At 40.0% G+C, this 25,949-nt stretch overlaps 1 protein-coding gene and 1 pseudogene across 1 annotated transcript in view; one reads left to right on the top strand and one right to left on the bottom strand.

The window, feature by feature from the left end:
• Positions 1–19,339, bottom strand: part of MFSD14A (major facilitator superfamily domain containing 14A) — a 46,487-nt gene extending 27,148 nt beyond the window's left edge. The window contains exons 1-2 of the mRNA XM_044000533.1: positions 19,083–19,339; positions 8,780–8,875 (exon numbers count right to left, since the gene is read on the bottom strand). Coding sequence (XP_043856468.1) covers positions 8,780–8,875; positions 19,083–19,166 — 180 coding nt within the window. The 5' untranslated portion in view covers positions 19,167–19,339. The remainder of the gene's footprint in view (positions 1–8,779; positions 8,876–19,082) is intronic.
• Positions 19,340–24,348: 5,009 nt separating this feature from the next.
• LOC122725825 lies at positions 24,349–25,474 on the top strand (annotated as a pseudogene).
• Positions 25,475–25,949: the final 475 nt, after the last annotated feature.

The following is a 25,949-nucleotide window of genomic DNA, read 5'->3' as shown; positions in this document are numbered from 1 at the left end:
CCTCCCAAGGAGCTCAGTCTAATGGGGGTGTTGTATGTTCTGTCCTTTGTTTTCAAAGAGAATCAACATTCCAATGTTTGGGTAAAATAGTGGATGATGGTCGATGTCTTGACTTAAGTATGAACTGGATTTATTTGAGAGTTGCACAAAGTTGTCAGCCTCATTCTCTCTTCCAGAATCATCTAAATGCAGCAGCAAGACAAAAGTTAAGACTAGCTATGGCCTAGGATATTGTGGATAACATTGGTGTCTTCCATGTCTAACCAAGCTCTAAGTGCTCCACAGTGCATGCTTCAGTCATCTTCACAGCCATTGGAACAAATTGTTCTCAATTGCCCATCCTGCTGGGCAGTCATCACATGCTTGGTAGACATGCTCTTAATTTAGACAGGTTTGAGGCCTGTCACTTACCCTCAACCTGATTTAGCCCACCAGCTAAGGTGCATACTACAGCTTCTTAGACCCACAGGTGAAAGCTGGGTAAAAGGTGGACATCAGAAAGCCATGAATTTAAGTAACTCCAAATTTTGGTGTGCTAATTAACCCACTGGATCTTTCTTAATGCACCCTTCTCTTGTTTCAGGTTGATGTATTTCTATGCCAAGCTATTTGTGTACATGTATGTATTCAACCTTCCTGTGTCTGTTTCAAATGCGTGAAGCTCCTCTGATGCTCACTCCCTCACCCCTTTTTCCACTTCTGACATCTCAATTTAAATAGCAAATTTTACTTTCTTCTTTGTCCTCAAAAACCAGTATCACATTTTTGCTTTCTCATTTTCTCCTCTTAAAATCCAGAACATTAAAAAAGTTGAATTTGAAATTGGAGTGATGCCCATCAATTGGGGAATGATAAACAAACTATGGGATGAGATTAGGATGGAACACTATTGTGCTATAAGATATGATGAGCAGGATGGGGCAACTAGGTGGTACAGTGGATAAAGCACTGGCCCTAGATTCAGGAGGACCTGAGTTCAAACCCAGCCTCAGACACTTGACAATTAGTAGCTGTGTGACTCCGGGCAAGTCACTTAACCCTCACTGCCCCAACGCCCCCAAAAAAAGATTAGCAAGAAAGAAATGATGAGCAGGAAGCTATCGGAAGGATTTATGAAAAATGCAATCCATCTACAGAGAAAGAACTGATGGTATCTGAATACAGACTGAAGTACAAAAATTTTTTTTTGTTAGTTTCTCTTTTTAAAGTATTTTTGTCTGTTTTCTTTCACTACCTGACTGTGGAAATGTTTTGCATGACTACACATGTATAATTTATATTGAATTACTTGAGCTCTTATGGGGGGGAGGGAAGAAGAGAATTTGGAACACAAAGTTTTAAAAATTGAGGAGAAAATTTGTTTTTACATGTAACTTGGGGAAAATTCTAAATAAATTTAAAAATAAAAAGGAGATAATCTTCAGAAAAAAACCAATCCATCCCATCTTCTCTTTTTCTACATCCTGTTTCCCCACTTAACTCAATCTTTTGAAGACATTAATGCTATGAAGAGATATTTATTTCTCCTCTTATTAAATTATTAGCATTACTATAAAGTCCCTTGAAATTGCTCAAGTAAATTTACATTTCTATGTTTCTCTAGATTTTTTTGTTTGCATTTTGAAGTTCCTTATAAGTTCTGGTCTTTTCCTTCAAAAAAAAATGCTTGAAAGACTTCTACTTGAAAAAAAAAAAGACCTACTCCATTAAAGGTTTGTTTTTCACTCTTTAAGGTTATATTCAGCTTTGTGGAATAGCTATTTATGATAAATCTGTATTTCAAAATTTGTTTATAGTAAAGCTTGTATGATCATGATTATGCTTCCTTGGTGTCTGAATTCTTTCTTTCTGTATAGTTGCAGTATTTTTTCTTTGACATGGAAACTCAAGATTTGTACCATGACATTTTCCTTTTCAGGTAGTGACTGGTAGAAGCTTTCTATCTTCACTTTACCCTCTACTTCTTGTTTATCTGGGCAATTTTCATTTATGATTTCTAAAAATATAGTGTCCAGGATCTTTTTTAAAATCATGGTGTTCAGTGAATTCAATGATTCTGAAATGATCTCTCCTTGATTCATTTTTTAGGTCACTTAAGAAAAACCAGCTATTTTACATTTTCTTTTATTTTTAAACTTGATTTTAATATCTCTTGCTGTGTCATGGAGTCATTGATTTGGGTCTGGTCTAATCTAGTCTTCATGGAATATGCTGCATGGGCAAGCTAATATATTAATAACTAATAATTACTCAATTTATAATTAATAACAATGACTGATCTCTTCTTAGCTAATTATTTTTCCTACAACTCTTTGCTTGAGAACTTATATCTCTTTATTTCTATCTTCTAGATAATGTATTCATTTTAGAAAATCCATTTTCTCTTTGAATCTCTACTTGCAATTTAGAGTTAAGCTTTCCTTCTAAGCTGATTTTAAAATGGATTTAGAAATCTATTTTTTTTTTAAACTTGGCGGTGACTTCTTTGGTTTACTCATTTCTCCACCTTTATTTTCTGAACTGGGGCTCTGTGCCAAAACTAGGCTCTTCCCCCTACTTAACGGTATGACGTTCATCCCTACTTGGCCTTGCTCTAGGGTCACCTGGGCTGACTTCCACCTCCCAGGGTTAAGCCCTCAGAATTTGTAAGGTTCAGAATATTGGATATTCAGGGATCATATTTTGGGGCAGAGTGCTTGAGACCTCAGAGCCCTTGTGCTTTCCTGATGAGTGCTGCTGAAGTTGTCTCTTCTGGTAGCTTTTGCTGTTCTTCCCACACGATTCTGTCACCCTGAGGACTTCTGACCATTCTGAGGCTTTTGTGGGAGAGTCCTTTGCTCTTGTTGCTTACCTGTCTCTAACATGTCACAGGTCATACTGGAAGGTCACAAACTAGTTTGCCTATCCTGGTATTAGTTCTGCTGGCAGCCCTTGTTCCTTTGACAGTGCAATTTATTTAGTTCTTCATTTAATTTCTTTTTTGAAAAAAAATTATTTAATTATCCAAAACCTACCTTTCATACTTTCTCCCCAACCTCTCCCCCACACCTAATTGAGAACACAAGAGAAACAGAACCCATTATAAACACATATAGTCAATCAAAACAAATTTCCACATTGACCGTGTCCAAAAAATATATATGTATCATGAAAAATATACATATATGTATTGTCCTACATTCTGAGTCCTTTACCTATCTATCAGGCGGTGGGTAGCATGTTTCATCATTAGTCTTCTGGAATCCCAGTTGGTCAGCATACTGGTAACAGTTTAGCACAACAGTATTCCATCATATTTATATTCCATGGTTTGGTCATTCATTCTTCAAATTTATAGGAACCTCTCAGATTCCCATTCTTTGCCACCTCAAAAAGAGGTATAATCTTTTTGTACTTGTTTAGAGTTTGTTTTGCTTAGCACTGATCTCTCCCTTCCTCTGTCCTCCCTCTAATTTCCCCTTAATTCCTTTTCTATTTTCCTTGTATTTCCCTTTTGATTGATGTGTGTGTGTCTGTGTGTGTGTGTGTATGGTGGTGGTGATGAGCATTTATATAGTGCTCATTATGTACTGAGCACTATGCTAAAATATTGTATAAATATTGCCTTGTTTGATATCCTCAAAACTACTCTGGGGGGCAGCTAGGTGTCACAGTGGATAAAGCACCAGCCCTGGATTCAAGAGGACCTGAGTTCAAATATGACCTCAGACACTTGACACTTACAAGCTGTGTGACCCTGGGCAAATCACTTAACCCTCACTGCCCCACCCCAAAAAATAAATATATAAATGAAAATTTAGAAAGAAAAAAATAATTAAAAACAAATACCCAAACTACTCTGTGCTGTTATTATCCTCATTTTAAGTTGAGGAAACTGAGGCAAACAGAAGTGAAGTGACTTGCCTAGAGCCAAAGACCTACTAAGTGTCTGAGGTCAAATCTGAACTCATGTCTTTCTGACTCCTTGTTTGCATGTCTACCTGTGGGTCTTGATTGTGAGGTAATTTTTCCTAACATTCCTCTTTCCCCCAAGCTTCAACTATATTCCTCTTCCCCTTTCTTTCCATTCTTAGGATCATCAAGACCATAACAATACCATTCACAGGCCTTGGATCCCAATCTAATTAAACTCCTTCTATGAATCCTCATGATGATAGGATTTTATCTTCTACAGAAAGCCTTCTTCAGCCCCCCTTTCTTTCAGAGCTTTCTTTATTTTTTTTCCTGTTTATGCCGCATATAGTTTGCTTTGTATGTATTTGCTAGCATGTTGTCTCTCCTACTAGATTGTAAGTTTCTTGAGAGCAGGGGCTATCTTTTGCCTCTTTTTGTACTCCAGTGCTTATCACAGTACCTGACACAAAGGAGGTGTTTAAATAAATGTTTATTCAATTGAGTCTCTCCATATTTCTTTCTTTCTTTCTTTTTTTTTGGTGAGGCAATTGGGGTTAAGTGACTTGCCCAGGGTCACACAGCTAATAAGTATGTCAAGTGTCTGAGGTCATATTTGAACTCAGGTCCTCCTGAATCCAGGGATGGTATCCATGGTGCCCCGAGTCTCCCCATTATTTTAATGTAAGCAGCTTATCCCCCAATATTGTTTTTTATTTCCTTAAATATTTCTCAATTTCATGTAACATTTAAAATTTTTTAAAATTTTGAGTTCCAAATTCTCTTTCCCTTCCCTCTCCCCTTTTTGAGAAGGCAAGCAGTTTTTATATAGATTATACATGTGAAATCATGCAAAACTTATTTCCAAATTAACTATGTTAAGCAATTTATCCTTGTTTAGTCCTTTATCAGTGTCCATTCATTTTTACCTTTTTATGTTTCTCTTTATTGTTGCATTTGAACTTTGAAGTTTCTCCATAGCTCTGGTATTTTCATAAGGAATGAGTGGAAGTTCCATAATTCATTAAAGGTTCATCCTCTGCCCCGCAGCATTAAAATAAGTTTTACTGGGTAAGTTTTATTCTTTGCTGTAAGCACATATCCTTTGCCTTCTGGAATACCATATTACAAATTCTCTGTTCTTTTAATATGGCAGCTGCTAAATCACGTGTGATCCTGACTGATACCTCAGTACTTGAATGTTCTGTCTGGAAAGCAGCAGGCTTTTTCCCTTTTACCTATAAGCTTTAGATTTTGGCTGTGTTCCTAGGAGCTTTCATTTTAGGGTTTCTTTTAGGAGGTAACTAGCGAGGTTTTTTTTATTTCCACTTTGCCTTTGGTTCTAAGAGACCTGGGCTTGTTTTGTTTTATGATTTCTTGAAATATAGTGGCTAGGCTTTTTTTTTTTTTTTCTGGGGGGGGGGGGTCACTGATAGTCCAATGATTCTTAAGTTTTTCACTTCAATATATTTTTCCAGGCCAATTGTTTTTGTTACAAGATATGTTTTCTTCTATTTTTTTTTCAGTCTTTTGACTTTGTTTTAATATTTCTTCTTGACTCCTGAAGTCATTGACTTCTATTTGGTCCATTCTAATTTTCAGGGAGTTTGTTGCTTAGACAAGCTCTTATGCTAAACTATTAATTCCCTTTCCAATTCTGTCGTCTATAATTTATCTCTCTTCCAACTTTTCCCCCCTCAAGTGCTCTTATACCATTTATACAGATATTTTAAACATTTTAAAAACACTCTTTCTTCATCTCTTTCAGGAATTGTAACTAAGCTTGAACTCAAGCTGTTTTTTTTCTCTAATGTATTATTACAAATATTTTGAAATAATTTTCTTCTTTTGCATTTGTATTTTGAGTACCTGCCAAATATCCTATTCTATTGGGGTTCCCTGAATTCTTCCAGCCTACTTCCTGACTTCAGACTTAATGTTTGAGCTGGGCTCTGCCACACTTCTGGAAGGAAGGTTTGGGAAAATCTTGTTGTTGCTTTCCTGGGGTACTGGGTGTTGGGTTATTCTAGGATCTCAGGGACAGGCTGGATACTTAAAAGCTTTCAGTACTCCCAAAGTAGTCAGATCCAGGGCAAAGTGTGATTGTTGCCCATGGCCTGAATCCTGCAACTTCCTGATCTGGGTTTGGATCCGTCCAAGAGTAGACTGTTCCTGGATTCTAGCCCATCAACCAGCTGGAAAGATCTCTTAATTCAGAGTGGAAGAAATAAGGTTCCCCTTTGGTTTGAGATACCTGCCTTAGTTACTCCTCTGAACCCTGGGTTTGATGCTGGAAGTGAGACCCTGCACTGAGTTTGGGGTCTGAATCATACCACTGCTGCTGCTCCTGCTGGCTTATGGATATCCTTCTTTCCTGACAGATCAGCCAGGACCTCTCTACTTAAGAAAGTTACTCCTATGCAAAGGTCTCTTTCTCATTTCACCCTGGATCTGTGACCCAGAACTAGGTAGTAGGCAACAAAATGGCCAGTTTGCAACTGTCCCTGCTACACTGTCCTGGTATGGCAGGGATCTCTTCTTGCCTTAGTGCACAGTCTTCTCCAGAGTGCTAGAGTGTTTCAGGTATAGAATGCTCTTGTACTGACATCATCACCCAAGTCCACAAAACCTCCCTGTTGGGCAGGTTTCCCTATGGTGAGGTGGACTGGACAAATGACTCAGTGTGACTTTTTATAGATTTCTCCATCAGGATTTGCTGTGGTGAATTTTCGAAATCTGTTAAGGAGTTGGTGGAGAGGAACTTACTGCATTGCTTCCTATCACTCCACCATCTTGGCTCTTCCTCTCTCACTGGATTTCCATATTATTATTCAGTTTGGTGCAAATTTTAGGGTTTTACTGGAAAGGTTATATGGGAGAGCTAGGCAGTCTGCCTCCATTAAGGCAACCATCTTGGCCTGAAGTCAGACAACAGTAATCTCAAAGGTGAAGGGACTATCATCTAAGGGAACCCAGAAAAATTCTACTTCAAAAGGTGGGATTTGACCTTAATCTTAAAGTATGGGAAATTAAGTGGAAGAGAAGGGAAATCACTCAAGGCAAGGAAGAGGGAGATATATGTAAGAAACAGTAAAGAGGACAGGGCATCTAGAAGAAGGTAATTGATTGTCAAAAGCTTCAGAGAAGTCGAGAATGGTGAGATCTGAGAAAAAGTTTTTAGATTTGGCAATTAGATCATTGGTGATTTTGGAGAAAGCAGTTTATTGAATGGTGAGGCTGGAAGCCAGATTACAGAGGGTTTAAGAGAGTTAAGAGAAAAAGTGGAAACACCAATTGTAGCCAGCTTTTCCAAGAAGTTTAGCTGAGAAGAAAAGATGAAATATAGGACAAATAGCTAGCAGGAATGGATAAATGAAATGAGATCTTTAAAGCTGGGGGAAACAAGGTAGACATTGTCATGATTGTAGGCAGCAAGGATGGAGCCAGTAGATAAAGGAAATTGAAGATAAAAAAAGTATGGATAATACAAGAGGAAATATGCAGGAGAAAATGGATGTAGAGGTGGGGCTAGCCTTAGCAAAAAAAGTAACCTTTTGATGTGAGACAGTGGTAAAGTAGAAAATAATCATGAAGACATACCTGAGTGATGTAAGATAAAAGGAAAAGAGTGAGCCTTTGTCAAATGGCCTCAGTTTTTTTTAGAAGTACAAGGCAAGGGTTTCAGATAAGAACCAGAATTTGGCACAAAGGAAGTGCTTAATCAAATATTTATTGAACTGATAAGACAAGAGACCTAAGGATTTGAGTGTAGAGGGAGTATAGTTCTGAACTGACTCACCTTGGTGTCAATATAGGAAAAGGAAGAGAATGCACTGTGATGGCCTGAGAAAGAACTGAAGGGTAGAGGGACCTGAAGATAAAATGAAGACAAAAACAGGGCTGGAGACATAAAGCAAAGGAAAAGATGGAATGACAGAAAATTATGATCAGGTAAAGGAATTTCAGAATTCATGATCACGGAAGTAAAAGATGTGTATTGTGACAACCATCTCTGTGTGTAGCTGAGTGTAGGAAGAGGCCATGGGAATAAAATAGAAGAACTGGGAAGATGGGATACTTAGGGGACTATAAAGATATATGCAGAAGTCTAATATGAGGGCAAGAGTTGGGGAAGAGAGACAGTTAGACAGGTACTGAAATCATTACATTTTGTGTTCTTCTGTGTGATGAAAAGTTGTGGATTTAAACATAGTAAAGTGTTAACTCCTTAAGTGTAAAGGAACTGTTTTATCTTTATACCCCCATGACCCAGAAGCAAAGGCTAGATGGTTACTTATAAGGTAAACTGTAGAATGGACTTCTCAGGAACAAGTTTAGAATATATGGCCTTAGAGGGTACTCTTCCAACTCTCAGATTCTGTGTGACTTAAACAAATAGATGTGAAAAACAAAGGTCAGGGTTGAAGATACAGTGATTTGCTGAGGCTATGGGATTGGAAAACATCTGAAGGAAATGTATATAGCACATAGAACAAAGAACTAAAGAATGTATTTTGATTATGTCAACATTTAGGAAAAAAGAACTACTAAAGGATATAGATACAGAAATAAAAGGAGATGCAGGATAGTGTAACAGTAAAAGGGTTAAGGAGATGGAAAGAGTAAGCAACACCAAATATTACAAAGGGAGGACAGTTGCAAAGACTGGAGAGATCTTTAGGTAGATAGGAAAGAGCTAATGGAGGGAGAAAGAATGTAGGTGCTAGAAAGAAGTTGAGCAAGAAATCAAAGGTAATGAAGGGAATGAATCAAGAGTAGTAATTAAACAGTTGGCTTTGGAAAAGAGAGACAACACTTTCCAAGTTCTTAGAGAAAGAAGAGAGGGTAGGTATATTAACAGATATATAATGAGTCAAAAATTACTTACCACTAAAGTAGGTGCTGTCAATAATCCCCAAGCAAAAAACTCCAAGAAGATAACTATAACCGCGTGATAAACACTAGGTGAACCTATTCCTTGAGGCTATGAGAAAGACAAAAAAACAAAGCACAAAGACAACCAATTAGTTCCTTGCAAGATCACTATCAAATTTTATAAAGTATATAAACATTTCTCTAAAAAATGTATAAGTAATGCATTTAGAAAAGGTCATTAAAATTAGAAGGAATGCTCACAAATGAAGTGGTCAACAACCTGACAAGTTATTTGAATTTTTCTGACTTTGCGTTCTTAAGCATCAGATTAAAGTAATCTGGAACTTTTAAAAAATGGTCTCCAATTAGTACATTTAGAAGATAAAGTAAAAGATAAATCACCTTGGAAATCTAATATAAATTTCTACCTAGTGCAAGAATCTCCTTTTTACCTTTTATCACTTCCATATGGTTCAAGTCACCCTTCACTGAAAACTTCTGACATCAAAAGAATCACATTCCATAGCAAAACCACTCTATTTTAAAAAGTTATTTCTTAATAAACATTATTGCCCTATAAGGACCAAAATGACTATAAAGAACCCAAAGAAACATGTGAGGTCTTGTATGAACTGATGATACAGAGTGAAGAAAGCAGAACCAAAAGAACAATAGACACAACGACAATCCTAACATAAATAGACAACACAATTTAGGTTAAAAAGGGGGGGGGGGGGGCAGCTAGGTGGAGCAGCCTAAAGCAAAACAGAGTCTAATGGCCCTTTTATCTGACAAATCTTCAAGTATCACTAATTTAGATTATATTAATTTAAGTAGAATTTTTAAAAGGTTTTTTAACATAAGAAAAGTCTTTAATTTGATATCTTAAGGACTATCATAATATATGCAAGTAAATACTAAAACGTACTTTCAGATATGTATTAAAGAAAGCCCACTATGACTTCTATTTGGTCATAATGGATCAAATCAATTGCTATTGATTTGAATTGTGGTATCTGTTAAAAAGCCATAATATTACACCAGCCCTGGATTCAGGAGGACCTGAGTTCAAATCTGGTCTCAGATACTTGATACTTACTAGCTGTGTGACCCTGGGCAAGTCACTTAACCCCAACTGCCTCGGAAGGAAGGAAGGAAGGAAGGAAGGAAGGAAGGAAGGAAGGAAGGAAGGAAGGAAGGAAGAAAGGAAGAAAGGAAGAAAGAAAGGAAGAAAGGAAGGAAGGAAGGAAGGAAGGAAGGAAGGAAGGAAGGAAGGAAGGAAGGAAGGAAGGAAGGAAGAAAGGAAGAAAGGAAGAAAGGAAGAAAGGAAGAAAGAAAAGCTAAGGATAGTTCCAGATGACTAAGTGTTAAAACCCATTCCTTTTCTGTTAAGGAATGATAAAATTAAATGTAATATAAAACAAAAGAACCTAATATAATAGCAGCTAAGATTTCTTTAAAGAAAGAAAAGTACTATGGAAAGGCAGGGAGTACTGAGAAGACATTGCTGTGCCCACCATACACATAACCAACATATTAAGGACCTGTAATATGCAAGGTACTCCTATCAGTTGTCAACCTGTGCTCTACCTTAACATCTCTCATATGCCACCTTTTCTCCTCTGACATGTGTTGTTTAAAAATCTAAATGTGGGTTCTAATCTGCCACCCCACCCCCAGTCTTGGAGGGGGGAAGCTGGCTAAAATCACTTATAAATTCAGCAAGAGTTTAGGCTTTTAAAGATTTATGAAAAAATATTATAAGTTAGTGAAGAGAGAGAGAGATTGAGAACAGATTCCTTATAGCATGGAAAATCCTAGCTTGGCTCTATTCGGTATAGCCAGAGAGAAAGAAACCTGTAATGCCTTTCCTAGCAACCCACGTGAAGTTCTGCCACCAAGCAGATAGGGGGACCCTCCTTTTTCTCCTGTCTACCGCCATGACGGTTCCTCCACAAAAAGAAAACACTTCCATGAGCAAGTGTCCACTTCCTAGTTCCTCTCTCTCTCCCCCAAAGGGGAGGTCCTTCAAGCTGATTGGTTGAGCGTGGTCTCTTGCTGATGTCAGTAATACCACCACCTCTGAGAACAATGTCACTCAGGGCCAGCCAGGTGTGGTCTCTATCAAATCACCGTAAGTAGGTACGTAGTTTCTCATTCTCACCCAATTCAAACAATTCTAAATCAATCAGGTGGGATCCCTGGGGGTCTGCCAAATTCCATTATTTTATCACATCCCCCTTTGCTTGTTAAGAAACAATTGTTTCCTTAATGAAGCAATAATATTAGATACTGATGACTAACAATGTAAAAGGAATGAAAAGAGAGAAACATTAACAAAGGCTAAAGGGGGCACTCCCCTTTTAGCGGGAGGACATTACAAACAGAAAAAAACTAAGGGGGCACTCCCCTTTAGTAAGTGGACATTATAAACAGTGTATACAATAGGGAAAAGGAACACAGGAAAATGTCCATTTAAGTCTTTGGAAGTCTTTTCTCAGATGATTCTTGGGATGTCCTCTGGGTGTAGTTGTGGAATGAAAGTCTTTCAAGTGTGGATGCTGAAGATCAACTAACAAGTCTCAGCTGTAGAGTTTTGGATGTGGTTGTAAAGTCCTTCAGGTGTTTCAGATACTGGTAATCAGGTGGGAAAGTTTTCTACAAAATTGAACTTAACACAACTTTAAATAGCTTTGCCAATAATCAAATCAAATGAGAGTTCTCAAAAACATGTCTAAGAAAATTCAAAATATTTTTAAAAGATTTTACAATTATTGTCTAGTTGTTATGCATGAAATATATAATAAAAACAAAAACTGAAACATTCTCTAAAACTTAATATTACTACATTCCCTCCTGTGGCAGATAAATTGAGAAGACAATTGTGATATTAATGAAGAAAAGAATTTTAAAAAAAATCTTTGTTTCATCACTTTTTGTATCATCTGCCAAATTATCCTCATGCCATTATGAGAAATTAAAGGATCTAATATAATTGGTAGCAGATGTCAAGGCCAAATCCAACATTATATTTATCATGACACCTGAGATAATTATGGGGGTTACCATAAAAGAACAGAGAAATAACTGAGTCAGGCTTAATCAGATGCATAGGATTGAGATATCCATGACATCAGGCATACAGAAGAGGGAACTGAAGTCAGGTGTTGAATGAGATGGTATAGCCCAGACACTCAGTGCCACGTGGAGGAAAATTAAACCAAGAAAATCCAACCTTGACTCTTGCCAATAGCCGCTCTCTCGGCCTTTCCCAAGGCAGTGCACTACCTAAACTTCGTGCGTGTCTCCCCTTCTGTGACAGTCCAATGCACTGTTACCACTTTGGTGCAGCCCCTCATCACCTCATGCCTGGATGATAGCATTAGCCTTCAAGTTGCTCTTTCTGCCTTAAGTCTCTCCTCACTGGATTCCATCCTCTAGTCAGCTGTCAAATTCTCTGCCTCTTCCTCTCATTCATTAAGTTCCAGTGGCTCCCCTTTTAAGATCAAATATAAAATCCCTTGTTTGGCATTTAAATCTCTTCATAATATGGCCCCTTCCTACCTTTGCAATGTTCTTTACATCTTCCTCACTTCTATATACTCTGATCTAGTGACTCTATGCTCTTTGATCTTCCCACAAGCCTTGATCAGTCAACCAATAAACATTTATTAAGCACTTACTATATGCCAGGCATATGGTATGTATTAGTCTTGGAGAGACTCCAGGCATTTTCACTGGCTATTCCCCATACCTGGAACTTACTCTCTTCATCTCCACTCCCAGGCCTCCTTGACTTTTTCAGCTCAAGTTCTCCCTTTTGCAATAAGACTATTCTAGTCCTCCTTAAACTGAGTGCCTTTCCTCCGAGATTCTTTCCAGTTTTATCCTATATATATCTTGTTTGTAAAAGTTATTTGAATGTTCTCTCCCCACCTCAAGAATGTAAGCTCCTTGAAAACAGGTACTGTTTTTTAGGTATATCCTCAACTCTTAGTACAATGGCTGGCACTTAATACTCACTTGTTGACTGACAAGGTGCTGAGGATACAAAGACAAAACAAAAAGCAAAATGCATCAATATTTTCAAAGTTCCTCTACACAGTATGCTGAACAAGTGCCTTCCTGTAACAACGAATTGGTAAGAAAACAAAAAGCAAAACCAATGAATTGGGTCTAAGTACTACTCTAAAGCAAGAGTTCCTAGCTTTTTGTTGTTGTTGTGTTGTAGATTACTCTTTGGTAGTCTGGTGCAACTTATGTATCCCTTTGCATAATGTTTTTAAATTAATAAAATACATAGCAATACAAAAGAAGCCAATTATATTGAAGTATAATTAGCAAAACATTTTTTAAAAGCTCATGGACCTCAGGCCAAGAAGGAGTCTGAAGTCTAAAGCAAAAGAGTCTAATGGCCCTTTTATCTGACAAATCTTCAAGTATCACTAATTTAGATTATATTAATTTAGGTAGAATTTTTAAAAGGTTTTTTAATGTAAGAAAAGTCTTTAATTTGATATTTTAAGGACTATCATAATATATGCGAGTAAATACTAAAATGTACTTTCAGATACGTATTAAAGAAAGCCCACTATGACTTCTATTTGGTCATAATGGATCAAATCAATTGCTATTGATTTGAATTGCGGTATCTGCCATAGTATTACATTTCTTATATATAAACAAAACAGACATGAATGACTTTCTCCTAACTTAGTGGGGTTTTAAATTTGAAATCTCACTTTAATAAGCTTGAGAGAATACAATATTATTACATTTTATTCAATCTATTAGCATATCAATATAGTATATCATATTATTTCTCAAATTACATTTTCTAAAAAAAAGTTCCCAGGAGAAAAAAATCCAGAAAGGCAGATAAGTACACAGAAAAAAACCTGTCTATATGGCTTTCTGTATCTTTCTCAAATAATCAACAAATATTTTTTAAGCTCTTACTAGGTTGCCAGGCATCGTTCTGGATCCTGGTGATAAAGAACAAAAATACAAGTCTCTGCCCTCAAAGAATTTACATTCTAGTGGAGGTAACAATCCATCCCTAAGTAAATATATGCAAAACATGTACAAAATAAATACACAGTAATATTTCTGGGGGGGTGAGGAGGGCATTAGAAACTAAAGGGATTAGGAAAGGCTTTATGAACACTGTGTAACTTGAGCGGAGTTTTGAAGGAAAAAAGATTCAAAGAAGTCTGGATGAGGTGGGAAAACGTTCTAGAAATGGGGAAAAGCTAGTACAAAGATGAGGAATGGAATATCCTCCATAAGAAGACAACAAGAAGGTCAGTTTGACTGAACAACAGAATGTGGGAAGAGGATTAATGCCAAGAGTTGCTACAGATAAAGCTGGGCTTCCCTAACCCCCACCCAGCCAATGCTATATAAGCCTTTGCCCAGGAAATCTAGTCTCTTTTTATTTCCAATGTCTACTTAATGTAAAATGTTGCCAAAGACAGAGGGTGAGCTTGGGCCCCACCCTAGTCTGAAACTTGCCAACTTAAACTTTGGAATCTGGAGTTACCATTGCTTAGCCTTGGGTGCTATTTGCAACCATGAACCATGGGGCTGTGAGAAAATAATGGGTTTTGGAACGCTCAGAGGCCCCCCTCCCCCAGGGGATTATATTAAGATTGATTAAATTGACTTTGCTGATTGACTCACTAGAAGTTGACTTGATTGAAACCACACCTACCTGGGAGCCTGGCCCTCAGGGAGTGTGTTCTCTGAACTCTGACCTCAGCAGTTCTGCTCATGGACCCCCCCTCAAGTCCAGTGAACCAATGGATTTGGGTGATATTAGCCAATTAGCTTGAAGCAGTATGTAAGGACCGCCTCTCCTCCAGACCCAGAGGAAGCTTCCACACTCAGTTACTGTCTCGGATGCCACCTCTTGGTGGCAGAGGACTTGGAGGAAGAAGCAGGCCAGGCTGAGCTCTATTCTCTCCTCTAGGCTAGATAGGTCTTCTGAACTTTCAGAGACATGTGCGCTCTTCTTTACTAATATTTAGTATACTTTAATAAATCCTTACTGCCCCAAAACTGGTGCTAAAGCTTCTCATTTATAAGTAACAACTATATTAGAAACTCCAGCTAATTTCCCCTATACTTACTTGGGACAGAAATAGGGAGACCACATATAGTTTTATTCACCACAAGGCCTAAAATCTGAAGCAAGAGTTAGCATGATCAGAAGCTGTTAGTCTTTCGAGCATCTGTACACATCTATTACTCTGGTATTTATCTCACCTAGGTTTCTGCTATTATTTTTCCCTCAGTTTTTCCTTAATCCCCATCATTTTCCAATTCATATTTGTCCTGTTCTTAGCTACTCCTCCCCATTAGACATCTCATAGGTAGGTAACCATGTCTTGAATTTTCTGATAGACTCTCAATTTCAAATATCAAACTTCCATATTACTCTGGAGGGCACCACCCTCAGCCACCAATGCTCAAAACCTAGAGGTCATGCTCAACTCACTCTCTCTCACCACCCTATTATCCAAGCTATTGTCAAGGTCTGTCAATTTCACCTTTGGTAAATCTCTTGCAAATGCCCCCTTCTCTCCTGACGCTGCCATCACTTTGGTGCAGGTCCTCATTATCCCACTCCTGGACTATTTCAATCTCCTCGTAGGCCTCCTTACCTATTCATCTGCTCCTTCTTGGTCTGTTTTTGCTGGATTCTTGTCCAAATCATGCCCGCTAACTTTAGATGTCCCACAGAGTTCTGTCCTGGGTCCTCCTCTCTTCTTCCCTTATACTACTTCATCTAGTGAACTTATTAGTTCCCATGAATTTAATTACCAGCTCTAAGCTGATGATTCCCAAATCTACTTATCTTGCTACAAACTCACTGCTGAGCTCCAACCTCATCTCTCCAACTGTCTTTCAGACACCTTCAACTGGATGTCCAGTAGTCATCTTAAACTCTGAATCTCTAAACTGATCATTATCTATACCCCCAAATCTCTATGCTTTCTAACTCCCCTAATACAGTAGAGCACAACACCATTCTCCCAGTCCTCAGGCTCGCAACCTTGGTGTCCTTCTCAACGCTCATTATATCCCATACCCAATTTGTTGACAGGCCTGTTGATTTCACTTTTGCATGATCTCTTGAATATGGCCCCTGTTTCTCTGAAATTGTCACCAACTAAGTGCAGGTTCTCATCTCCTACCCCTACACTACTGCAGTAGCCTGCTGGTGGGACTCACTGCCTCAAGTCTCTTCCCCCTCCAAATCATCTTCCATTCAGCCAGCAAAGTGATTTCCCACAACTCTGATAATCAATATCCTCCAGAGGCTCCTTATCACCTCCAGGATTAAATACAAAATCCTCTGTTTGGCACTCAAAACCAATCATAACTTAATCCTCATCTACCTTTGCAGAATTCTTTTTTTTGGTGAGGCAAACTGGGGTTCCGTGACTTGCCCAGGGTCACACAGCTAGTAAGTGTCTGAGGCCAGATTTGAACTCAAGTCCTCCTGACTCCAGGGGCAGTGCTCTATCCACCGTGCCACCTAGCTCCCCCCCCCTTCCAGTCTTACACCTTTTACTTCCCTTGTCATGTAATCTTCTATCAGTGACATTTGGCCTCCTTGTTGTTCCATGACAAAACACTTCCATCTGTGGCTCAGGGTTTTCTCTAGCTGTCTCCCATGCTTAGAAAGCTCTCCCTTCATCTCTGCTACTGGCATCCCTAGCTTCCATCATTTTCAGGAAATCTTTCTCAACCCTTCTTAATTCTGGTGCCCTACCTATCCTTCACTGACAATATTCCATCTCCCATCTCTCTGGTATTACGTATATAGAGAAAAAATTGAAACAGTCTTTGCCCACAAATAGCTTAAATTCGAGGTAAAGACATGTACATAACTAGGATATATAAAATACATACAAGATGATCTGGAGGAGTTAGGAGGAAATCAGTAAAGGCCTCATGTAGAAAACAGTGCTTGAGCTGAGTCTTGAAAGAGATTACTGATTCTAAGAAATGGAGAAGAGACCTGAATATATTCTCTGAGAGGGGACAGATGATTCGAAGGTATGTAGATGGGAGATGAAGTGGGAAAGGGAGTAATATACAGTAAGATTTAGAAAGCAGGTTGGAGTTGTGTTGTGAAGGGCTTTAAATGCAAAAGAGTTTACATTGTCCTTCAAGTACCTGTTAAGAAGCCACTTGAATTTGAGAAAGGGAGTGACATAATCAGATCTTTGATATACCAACAATCATTCTGGCAGCCAGTGTAAAAGATGGAATGGAAATGGGAGAGATCTGAGGTAGAGCATCCAGGGAAAAGAAGGCCTCAGCTAGTATGGTAGCTATGTAAGTGGAGAGAAGGGGAGGAATAAAGAGATATTGTAATGGGGCAGCTAGGTGGCGCAGTGGATAGAGCACCGGCCCTGGAGTCAGGAGTACCTGAGTTCAAATCCAACCTCAGACACTTAACACTTACTAGCTGTGTGACCCTGGGCAAGTCACTTAACCCCAATTGCTTCACTTTAAAAAAAAAAAAAAGGAGGGGGGCAGCTAGGTGGCACAGTGGATAGAGCACTGGCCTTGGAGTCAGGAGGACCTGAGTTCAAATCCAGCCTCAGACACTTAACACTTACTAGCTGTGTGACCCTGGGCAAATCACTTTAGTCACTAGGGTGACTAAAAGAATGACAGTGCTCTCAGAAATAGGATAGTTCAGAAGAGGGGTGATATTGTGGAGAAATATAACCATTTCCGTTTTAGCCTTCATAAGTTCAAGATACCTACAAGACAATACGACCTGAAATGGTACAATTTTGTGATGAAATGAATCACTTTTACTTCAAATTATAACTATACTCAAAATATACTTATGAACAGCCCTTATTTGTCTCAACCAAATGAATTTAATCAACAATTGAAACAAAAAAATGTGGACTGAATTTCAAATGTCCCTCCCCATCAAATGCCCAATGAAATTTTAGATTTTATTGTTCTGAACTGTGTTTTCATTGGTGTGAGGAAATACCACCTATCAATTCATTCAACAACTTCTCTGCAACTTGAAATCTTGGGGAATTACTTAGTATATTGAGGTTAAGTGACTTGTAGAGTCAAACTTGAACTCAACTCTTCCTGAATCCATTATGCCAAGATGCACTAATATATACTGTCTACTTTATCACTTATCTCACAGATTTGTTGAAATACCTCAAAACTCTACATAAATCTATTATTAAACAAAAAAATCTTTCTCAACTTAGAATTCTTAGCACATTTTTTTGAAATGAGAAAATTTACTTTTTTGCTTCAACTGTATATTTACTGAGCATCCTAACATTCTTCTGTACAAAACAAAGTTTATATTCATTTGCATATTCGTATCTGTGTGTGTACCTCAGTGTGTTATCACAGGCACATATGCATGTAAACACTGCCTGACACATAGTGCTTCCTAAATACTTATTCATTTAACACATACTACATGTGGGGAACACTTGCATGTGTGTATTATGTGTAGACATACACGCCTACAAAGACATATGTATACACATACATACGCTCCCACGTTACGTAGAAATCTTACAGGAAACATTGTACGAGTGGAAGCATTTGTAGCTCCCTAACCAAAAGGCCATCACGATCCAGCACGGATGGATTCTCAATCCGTAAAATAAAGAAGGGCGGGTCTTTCGGACCGACGAACCCTTCCACCCCCACCCCCAAACCAGCCCAGGTTTCTCCTGAAGCAAGCACACGCACACGACGATTGTGATGCCCCGGGCTTCGGGAAAGCCGGCGCTCGGCCCCCGCGTTCTCGCTCCTCCACAGCGGCTGCAGAGCAGTGACCGTGCGCCCCTCACCTCTCGCCGCCGGCGGCCCACCCCGGGGCGCGGGCGACGGCGCTTGGAGCGGCGGAGGTTAGCGAGCAAACGCCTTATAGCCCGCAACGAGGGGGAGAACGTCGCCGTCTCCCCTGAGCGCCGCCGTCTCCCAAGATGCCCGAGAAGCGGCGCTTGGGGAAGGGAGGGTTCGGGGTCCCGGACGGCGCCCGAGTGCTCTCGGAACAGAGCATATGGCACGGCCAGGCCCCCGCTCCCTTCCGTGGCCTGCGCCTTTTCGAGCCCGAGGTGGGTCCGCAGCTCGGGCCTCCCTCCGGCCCCTACCGAAGGCGCGGGGCCTCGGGGCGCCAAGCCGTGGATGTGGTGGAGACGGCGGCCGTTAAGAGCCGCGCGGTGGGGATGGAGACCAGCCCATCCGGGCTGGGGGCGGCTGTGGGGCGGAGCCGACGCGGGGCTCGGGGAAGAGAAACCTACCGTGCCCCCATCCTTGATGATGATTTTCTTGGCTAGCATGATACTTCGGTTCGCAGCCCGCTTCTTCTTCTTCCCCTGAGTCATTTTACCATTCTCGAGTCCCGGCGCCCACGTAAGCCCCTCCCGGCTGGCCCGAGCTGCGAGTGCCCGGCCCGCAGCTCCTGAGCCCCCGCAGCCAAGCCCGAGACGCTCAGGCGACAGCCGCCATCTTGGGAGCCCGGCCCGCCTCCGGCCCCCGTCACGTCATATCACGTCACGTCGGGCGATTCCCGGGCTAGCCCCGCCTCCTAGACACGTGACTCCCCCGCCTCTCGGAAACTTCGCCCGCCTCCCAACGCTTCCCCTCCTTCGGCTCAAGGGGCTGAATCTAGTTTTGTCACACTTGGTTTTACCTCTCAGGCTTGCGCAGGAGCCAGGCGTGCGTGGCAGGGGATTAAGGTATTTGAGAGGAAATGGGCGGAATTTCGTTAAACCGAATCACAGGTATAGTGCTGGAAGGGGCCCTGAGGTTATGGACCTCACTTTACAGTTGGGTAAAACTGAGGGTCAACGTCCCACCGGTAAGTGGCGATTAGAATTGGAACTCGGGCCTTGCGTCCTCCCTCCTTCCCTCCTCGTGATTTCCCGGGTTCCCCGGGAATCGAGCGGGGGCGGGAGTGTGGGGGGTGTCCCCTCTGGCACTGAGCCTTAGGATGGCTCCTGAGGCAGTCGGGGTCAGAGAGGGGCTATGGAAGCGTGGGCCGGCCATTTAGAGACTCAAGGCTTCAGTTTCTTCATCTGTAACGTGGGGATAAGAACCTCTCTCTCTAGCAGGGTTTGTTTATATGGAATGGCACGTGCAAAGTGCCCACTAATAAATACTATTATTGTGTGTCTGAGGGAGGACTTGAACCCAGGTTTTCTTGACTGGATCCACTACATGAAACTGCCTCTCACGTGGTATTATGTCTGATGCTAGTGGGCATTTGATGAATGTTTCCTTTGATGTTACATGGAAAGAACGACAACAAAATAAAGGAAACGAAATGTTGTGAAACTATAAAGAGCAAGCTTGGCCTCACAGAGGAGGTATGAGAAGCACCTCCTGCCTCCTATTTGTACCCTCAGCATTCAGCAAGGAGCCAGGCACATGGTAAGTACTTAAACGCTTCATCTAGGTAATCTGACCAGGGTGAGGACACCAGCATTCTTCATCTGGATGCCCTATCATACTGAAAGATAAAATCAATTACCTTTTGACTGCCATCCCATAAAACACTTAGCTTTTCTTCCCCCTAGACAAACTGCTTTCTAGCTAAACTCCACCCTTTTTGGTACCCAAGTACAAAGCTTTACATTTTTCCCTGTTAGAGGTCATCTTGATGGATTCAGCCAAATTTTCTTGGATCCTAATTGCCATCCAAGTTTAGCTACCCTTCCCAGCTGTTTCATATGTAAATTTAGTAAGCATGCAACCTATCCCATTATCCAAATTATTAGTAAAACTATTAAAAAGAAGAGGATCAACCACATATCACTAGGAAACTCCATTAAAAACCCACTAAGTTATAGGGGCAGCTAGGTGGTGCAGTGGATAGAGCAGCCCTGGATTCAGGAGGACCTGAGTTCAAATCCAGCCTCAGACATTTGATACTTAATAGCTCTATGACACAGGGCAAGTCACTTAACCCCAACTGCCTCACCAAAAAACCCTACTAAGTTGACATTATTCTTTGAATTCGATTATTCAACTACTACTGTCTTCCTATTATTTAGTAGCATCACTCCATTTTGTTGATGAGCATGAGAAAGTTTCTCAAATGCTTTGCTGAAATCTAATATGCAAATACTGTGTTTCTATAATCAGATGAGGGAAGAAAATCACTCTAAAAAAGTTCAGTAGATCTATTCTTTTTTCTGTCATTCATTTTCAAGTTTCATCTATAAATAAATGCATTTGGTATGATCTAACTTTGTAACAACTTTTCATTGTTTTGAAAAGAGAGCGCTTGTAAACTTCTGTAATCCTTCAACATGTTTTACAAAGATCTTTATACTCTAAAATAGCATAGGCTTTGGTTGTTACGCATCTGCTAAGAAAGGATATTAAAGCTTTGCTAATTGAGAGTTTTTTGGCTTTTTTAGTCTCTTTATTTTGGCAGCTAATTTGCTGTAGTTAACATTCTCTAAGAAATGGTGAGTTGAAAAGAGAAAGTACCTTACTGGAGAGTAGACACAAGATGGTGGAGTAGCAGGAAGTACAGACAAATTCTACCCCACAGTTTCTTCAGTTACAGAAAACACACAAGAATCAGTCTTTATTGTAAAATTCAGGGAAAAAAATAAGTGAGGCATTTTTTCAATCCAGGGTACATAGGAAGACAGAGAGGATTGTGGACACTGGGGACGGGTAGAGCCAGGAACTGCAGCGTGGAGCATTTCAGCACAGGGAGAGGTTATACACCAGGCAAGAAGTTCCAAATCTAGCACAAAGGGCCCTAAATTTGTGTAGGGTTCAGAAAGAGGCATGATGTCAAAGAACTGGAAATGGAGGGAGCTCCCAGTTAATTGGAGAATAGCTGAATAATTTGTGGCATAAAAATGTGATGTAATACTATTGTGTTGTAAGAATGACAAAGGGAATGAGTTCAGAAAAACCTGGGAACACTTGTATGAACTGATGCAGAATAAAGTAAACAAAACCAAGAGAACAATTTATATACTAACAACAATGCTGTAAAGACAAACACTTTTTAAATTTGATCAATGCAATGAAGAGCTGTGATTCCAAAGAACCAATGATAAAGCATACTACACACTTCCTAATCGAGGCAGGTAGGTGGCAAAGTGATGGACCTGAAGTCAGAAAGACCTGAATTCAAATCCTTCCTCAGATATTCACTAGCTATATAACCCTGGATTAAGTAATTTAACTGCTGTCTGCCTCAGTTTTTTCATCTGTAAAATGAGTATAATAGCATCTATTTGCTAGCATTTTTGTGAGCATAAAATGAGATATTTGTAAAACATTTTGCAAACCTTAAAGTACTATGTTAATGTTAGTTGTTATAATAATGATGATGGTCATTTCCCAATGAAAAGCAGCTCTTTTTGTGGTGGCAAAGAGGAAACTGACAGGATGCCAACCAACTGAGGAATGGCTGAATAACTGGTAGTATAGATTATGATGGAATACTATTGTGCTGTATGAAATGACAAAGAGGATGGTTTCAGAAAAACTTGGGAAGACATATGAACTGATGCAAAGTAAAGTGAGAACCAGAAAAACACTGTACACAGTAACAATTATCAGCTGTGAAAGATTTAACGATTCTGATCGATACAATGATCCATGACAATTCCAGAGAACTCATTAAACAAAAAATGCTATTTACCTCTAAAGAGAGAATTGATGAAATCCGAATACAGACTGAAGCATAATTCACTTTTTTTTCTTTCATCATGTGGCTAAGGTGGAAATATGTTTTGCATGACATTTCATGTATAATGGGTATCTTTTTCCTGCCTTCTCAATGGGTGGGGCAAGTGTGGAGGAGAAAGAGAATTTGGAACTGAAAACAAATTTTTTTAAATTAAAAAATGATACTAATGAGACATTTCTCTTCTCTCTTCTAGACATACAAATCCCATGGTTTGTTTAAAAAGAAAACTATTTGACAAGTATAAGATATGGGAGATGTGTTTAGACAATCGTTCGTATGAAAATGATCTGTGGGTATTTGAGAAAAGCACGCTCAATATAAGTCAATAGTATGACAAGGGAGCCACAAAATTTAATGCTATCTTAGGTTTTATTAACAGTGTATCCCGAATGAGGGAGATGAAAGTTCTGCTCTAGTCTACCTTGATCACACCAAATCTAGAGTATTGTGTTTGATGGTAGATTTAGGGAAAAATAATGACAGCCTAAAAGTCCATCCAGAGAGAACAGCCAGTATGATAAGTGGAGACCATGCCTTATGACAATCAATTAAAGGAATGGGGGCGGTTAGCCTGCAGAAGAGAAAACTTAGGGGGTAGACATGATAGCTATTTTCAAGTATTTGAAAAATACAAGACTTAGACTTGTTCTGCTGGGCCTTAATAGATTAAACCAACAGTAACAGGTGGGAGATGAGAATCAAATTTCAGATTGAAATAAAAAACAATTACAGGGGCCAGTTGGTGGCACAGTGGATAGAGCACCGGCCCTGGATTCAGGAGTACCTGAGTTCAAATCCAGCCTCAGACCGTTGACACTTACTAGCTGTGTGACCCTGGGCAAGTCACTTAACCCCAATTGCCTCACCAAAAAACAAAAACAAAAAAACCCCAACACAATTACAGGCATCTAAAATTTGTATGAACTGCTTTAGGGGAAGAGAGAATCTCCCGCTATAGAAAGTTTCAAGCAAGAACTGGATGAACATTTGTCAGTAGAAAGGTTTTCTTTGGGGCGGCTAGGTGGCACAGTGGATAAAGCACCGGCCCTGGATTCAGGAGTTCCTGAGTTCAAATCCAGCCTCAGACACTTGACACTTACTGGCTGTGTGACCCTGGGCAAGTCACTTAACCCCCATTGCCCCACAACCAAAAAAAAAAAAAAAGAAAGGTTTTCTTTTCAGGAATTGGTTGGTTTAGATAGTCTCTAAGGATTTTTCCAACTGTATGATTAGGAAAGAAGGGTTTGAAATCCAGAGTGAGATTTTCAAAACAAGATGTTTATTTTTAAGTGTTTCCTTTGTACAACTAAACTGACAGAAAGGGTTCAACTAATAATTTTAAGTGTCCTGATCAAATGTACACAGAAAAGGTGAAACCCTTACAGTTCCAAAGCAAAACACAAAAATACCAAAAACAATTCTACAAATTAGTTGTCCTGGAGAGGTGTCAAAAGAGTAGAGGGTGTCAAGATAGTAGAAGCATAACTGAAGAAAAAAGCAACGAGTGAAAATTTTGATTCTGCCTATGTGATATGCAAAAAGAGCTGCAAGTTATTTTTCACTTACATTATGAAGCACTTTTTATAACTGGAATGAAGGACTACCAAATCACAGAGTTATAAGGTACTTCTAAGGCCATCTAGTTGAATCAAACCAGAAGAAGAACTGTGAATCCAACATCATTAATAAGTAGTAGTTCATCCTCTGCTTGAAAATCTCCATTATGGGGATTTGGTTTAAAAAACAACAGCCTGGGCAGCTAAGTGGCACAGTGGATAAAGCACCAGCCCTGGAGTCAGGAGTACCTGAGCTCAAAATCCGGCCTCAGACACTTAACACTTACTAGCTGTGTGACCCTGGGCAAGTCACTTAACCCCAATTGCCTCACTAAAAAAAACCAAAAAAACCAAACAAACAACAAAAAAACCCCAACAGCCTGCTGCTCACCACTGCCCTGCTCCCTGTGCTGCTGCCTGCCAAAACGACTGCCAAGATGCCCATGTTTGTGGTGCAGACCAATGTGCTGCGCTCTGCAGTGCCGGATTCCCTGCTGAGTGAGCTCACTGTGCAGCAAGCCAAGGGCACGGGCAAGCCCGCCCAGTACATGGCAGTGCACATCTCGGCGGACCAGATGGTGGCCTTTGGGGCTCCTCAGACCCGTGTACCCTCTGCAGCCTGCACAGCATTGGCAAAATTTGCAGGCCTCAGAACAAGGCATAAAGCAAACAGCTCTGGCGAGCTGCTCACCAAGCACCTCAAAATTCCCAGGGACAGGATCTATATCAATTACTATGACATGAATGCTGCCAACATGGGCTGGAATGGTTCCGCCTTTGCCTGAGCTCATGCCTCCCCCTACTGTGTCCCCATGGCCCAAGCATGTTCCCTTTGCTGTGTAGTCACTCTCTGGTAGATGGAAAACAATAAAGAGATTTTAGGTGTCAAAACAACAAAAAAAAACCCTTCCTGTTGTTAGGATTCCCATGCCAAGGCCACCCCTCTCTTTTTACTATTAGGAGAAACCCCGTTTTCCAGAGTTAAGGCCCAGCAAGTAAGCTGTACCCTGAACTTGGCATAACAACAATCCTTTGCATGTACCCTTGGGATGAACTCGAGCACAGCAAAATCCCAGAATTGTTTCACACCAGCATCAGGTGGTCCCTGAGTTTGGACAAGCACCTGTATTACTTGTATACCAGTGATGAAGTTCTACTGTGAATCAAACTTGTCTCGATGTTGCTTTTAACCCCTCATTGTCATAGCTACAGGTCACTGTGTAGCCAATGGTATAAGTATTGAGATTTACTCACACTAAAGCAAGTCTATGTGGGGGAGACCCAGCATATGTGTGTCTAATTTCCCTCCTCCAACAGAATAAAGAAAGTTTTTGCTTGTAACCACCATTATCTATTTGGTTTTATTTTAAATTTTTTAGAGTTAATTGTGGTTTTGATAACCTGTATGAGCTCTCTGGGGTTTTTTTAGAGTTAACAGCAGTTGCAAAGCTGCTATGGCTCTGGTCATTTGGTCAGGTTTGACACTACCAATTAAGAGCTTTCCCAAACTTGAATGGTCAACCTTAGAAAGTCATCAATTCCCTACCCCTTGAGGTTTTCAAGTTAAGGCTAGATAATGCCTTTGCCAAGATTCCAGTTTAAGAGATTCCTGTTCAGAAGTGGTTTGGACAAGCTAGGTAACTTCTGTAGTCCCTTCAAACTCCAAGATTCTGTTACTCAAAAAATTACAGAGCTCAAAACTCCACTGAGGTCTCCTCTCCCACCTAAAACCAAACAGTACAAAATCAAATTCATTCATTGTACAATAGAATGATTGTTATAAGAACAATGACTTTCTGTGGAGTACAATTGTAAGGGTAAATGATAACCAGATCAAAGTACTTTCTATGGACTTTTCCCAAAAAAACATAAGTAGCTTTGTTATGCAA

The sequence above is a fragment of the Dromiciops gliroides genome, chromosome 4 (genome assembly GCF_019393635.1).
Source record: "Dromiciops gliroides isolate mDroGli1 chromosome 4, mDroGli1.pri, whole genome shotgun sequence".
Taxonomy (NCBI): domain Eukaryota; kingdom Metazoa; phylum Chordata; class Mammalia; order Microbiotheria; family Microbiotheriidae; genus Dromiciops; species Dromiciops gliroides.
Note: the sequence above shows the minus strand (reverse complement) of the source record. Positions and strands in the feature narration are given on the sequence as shown.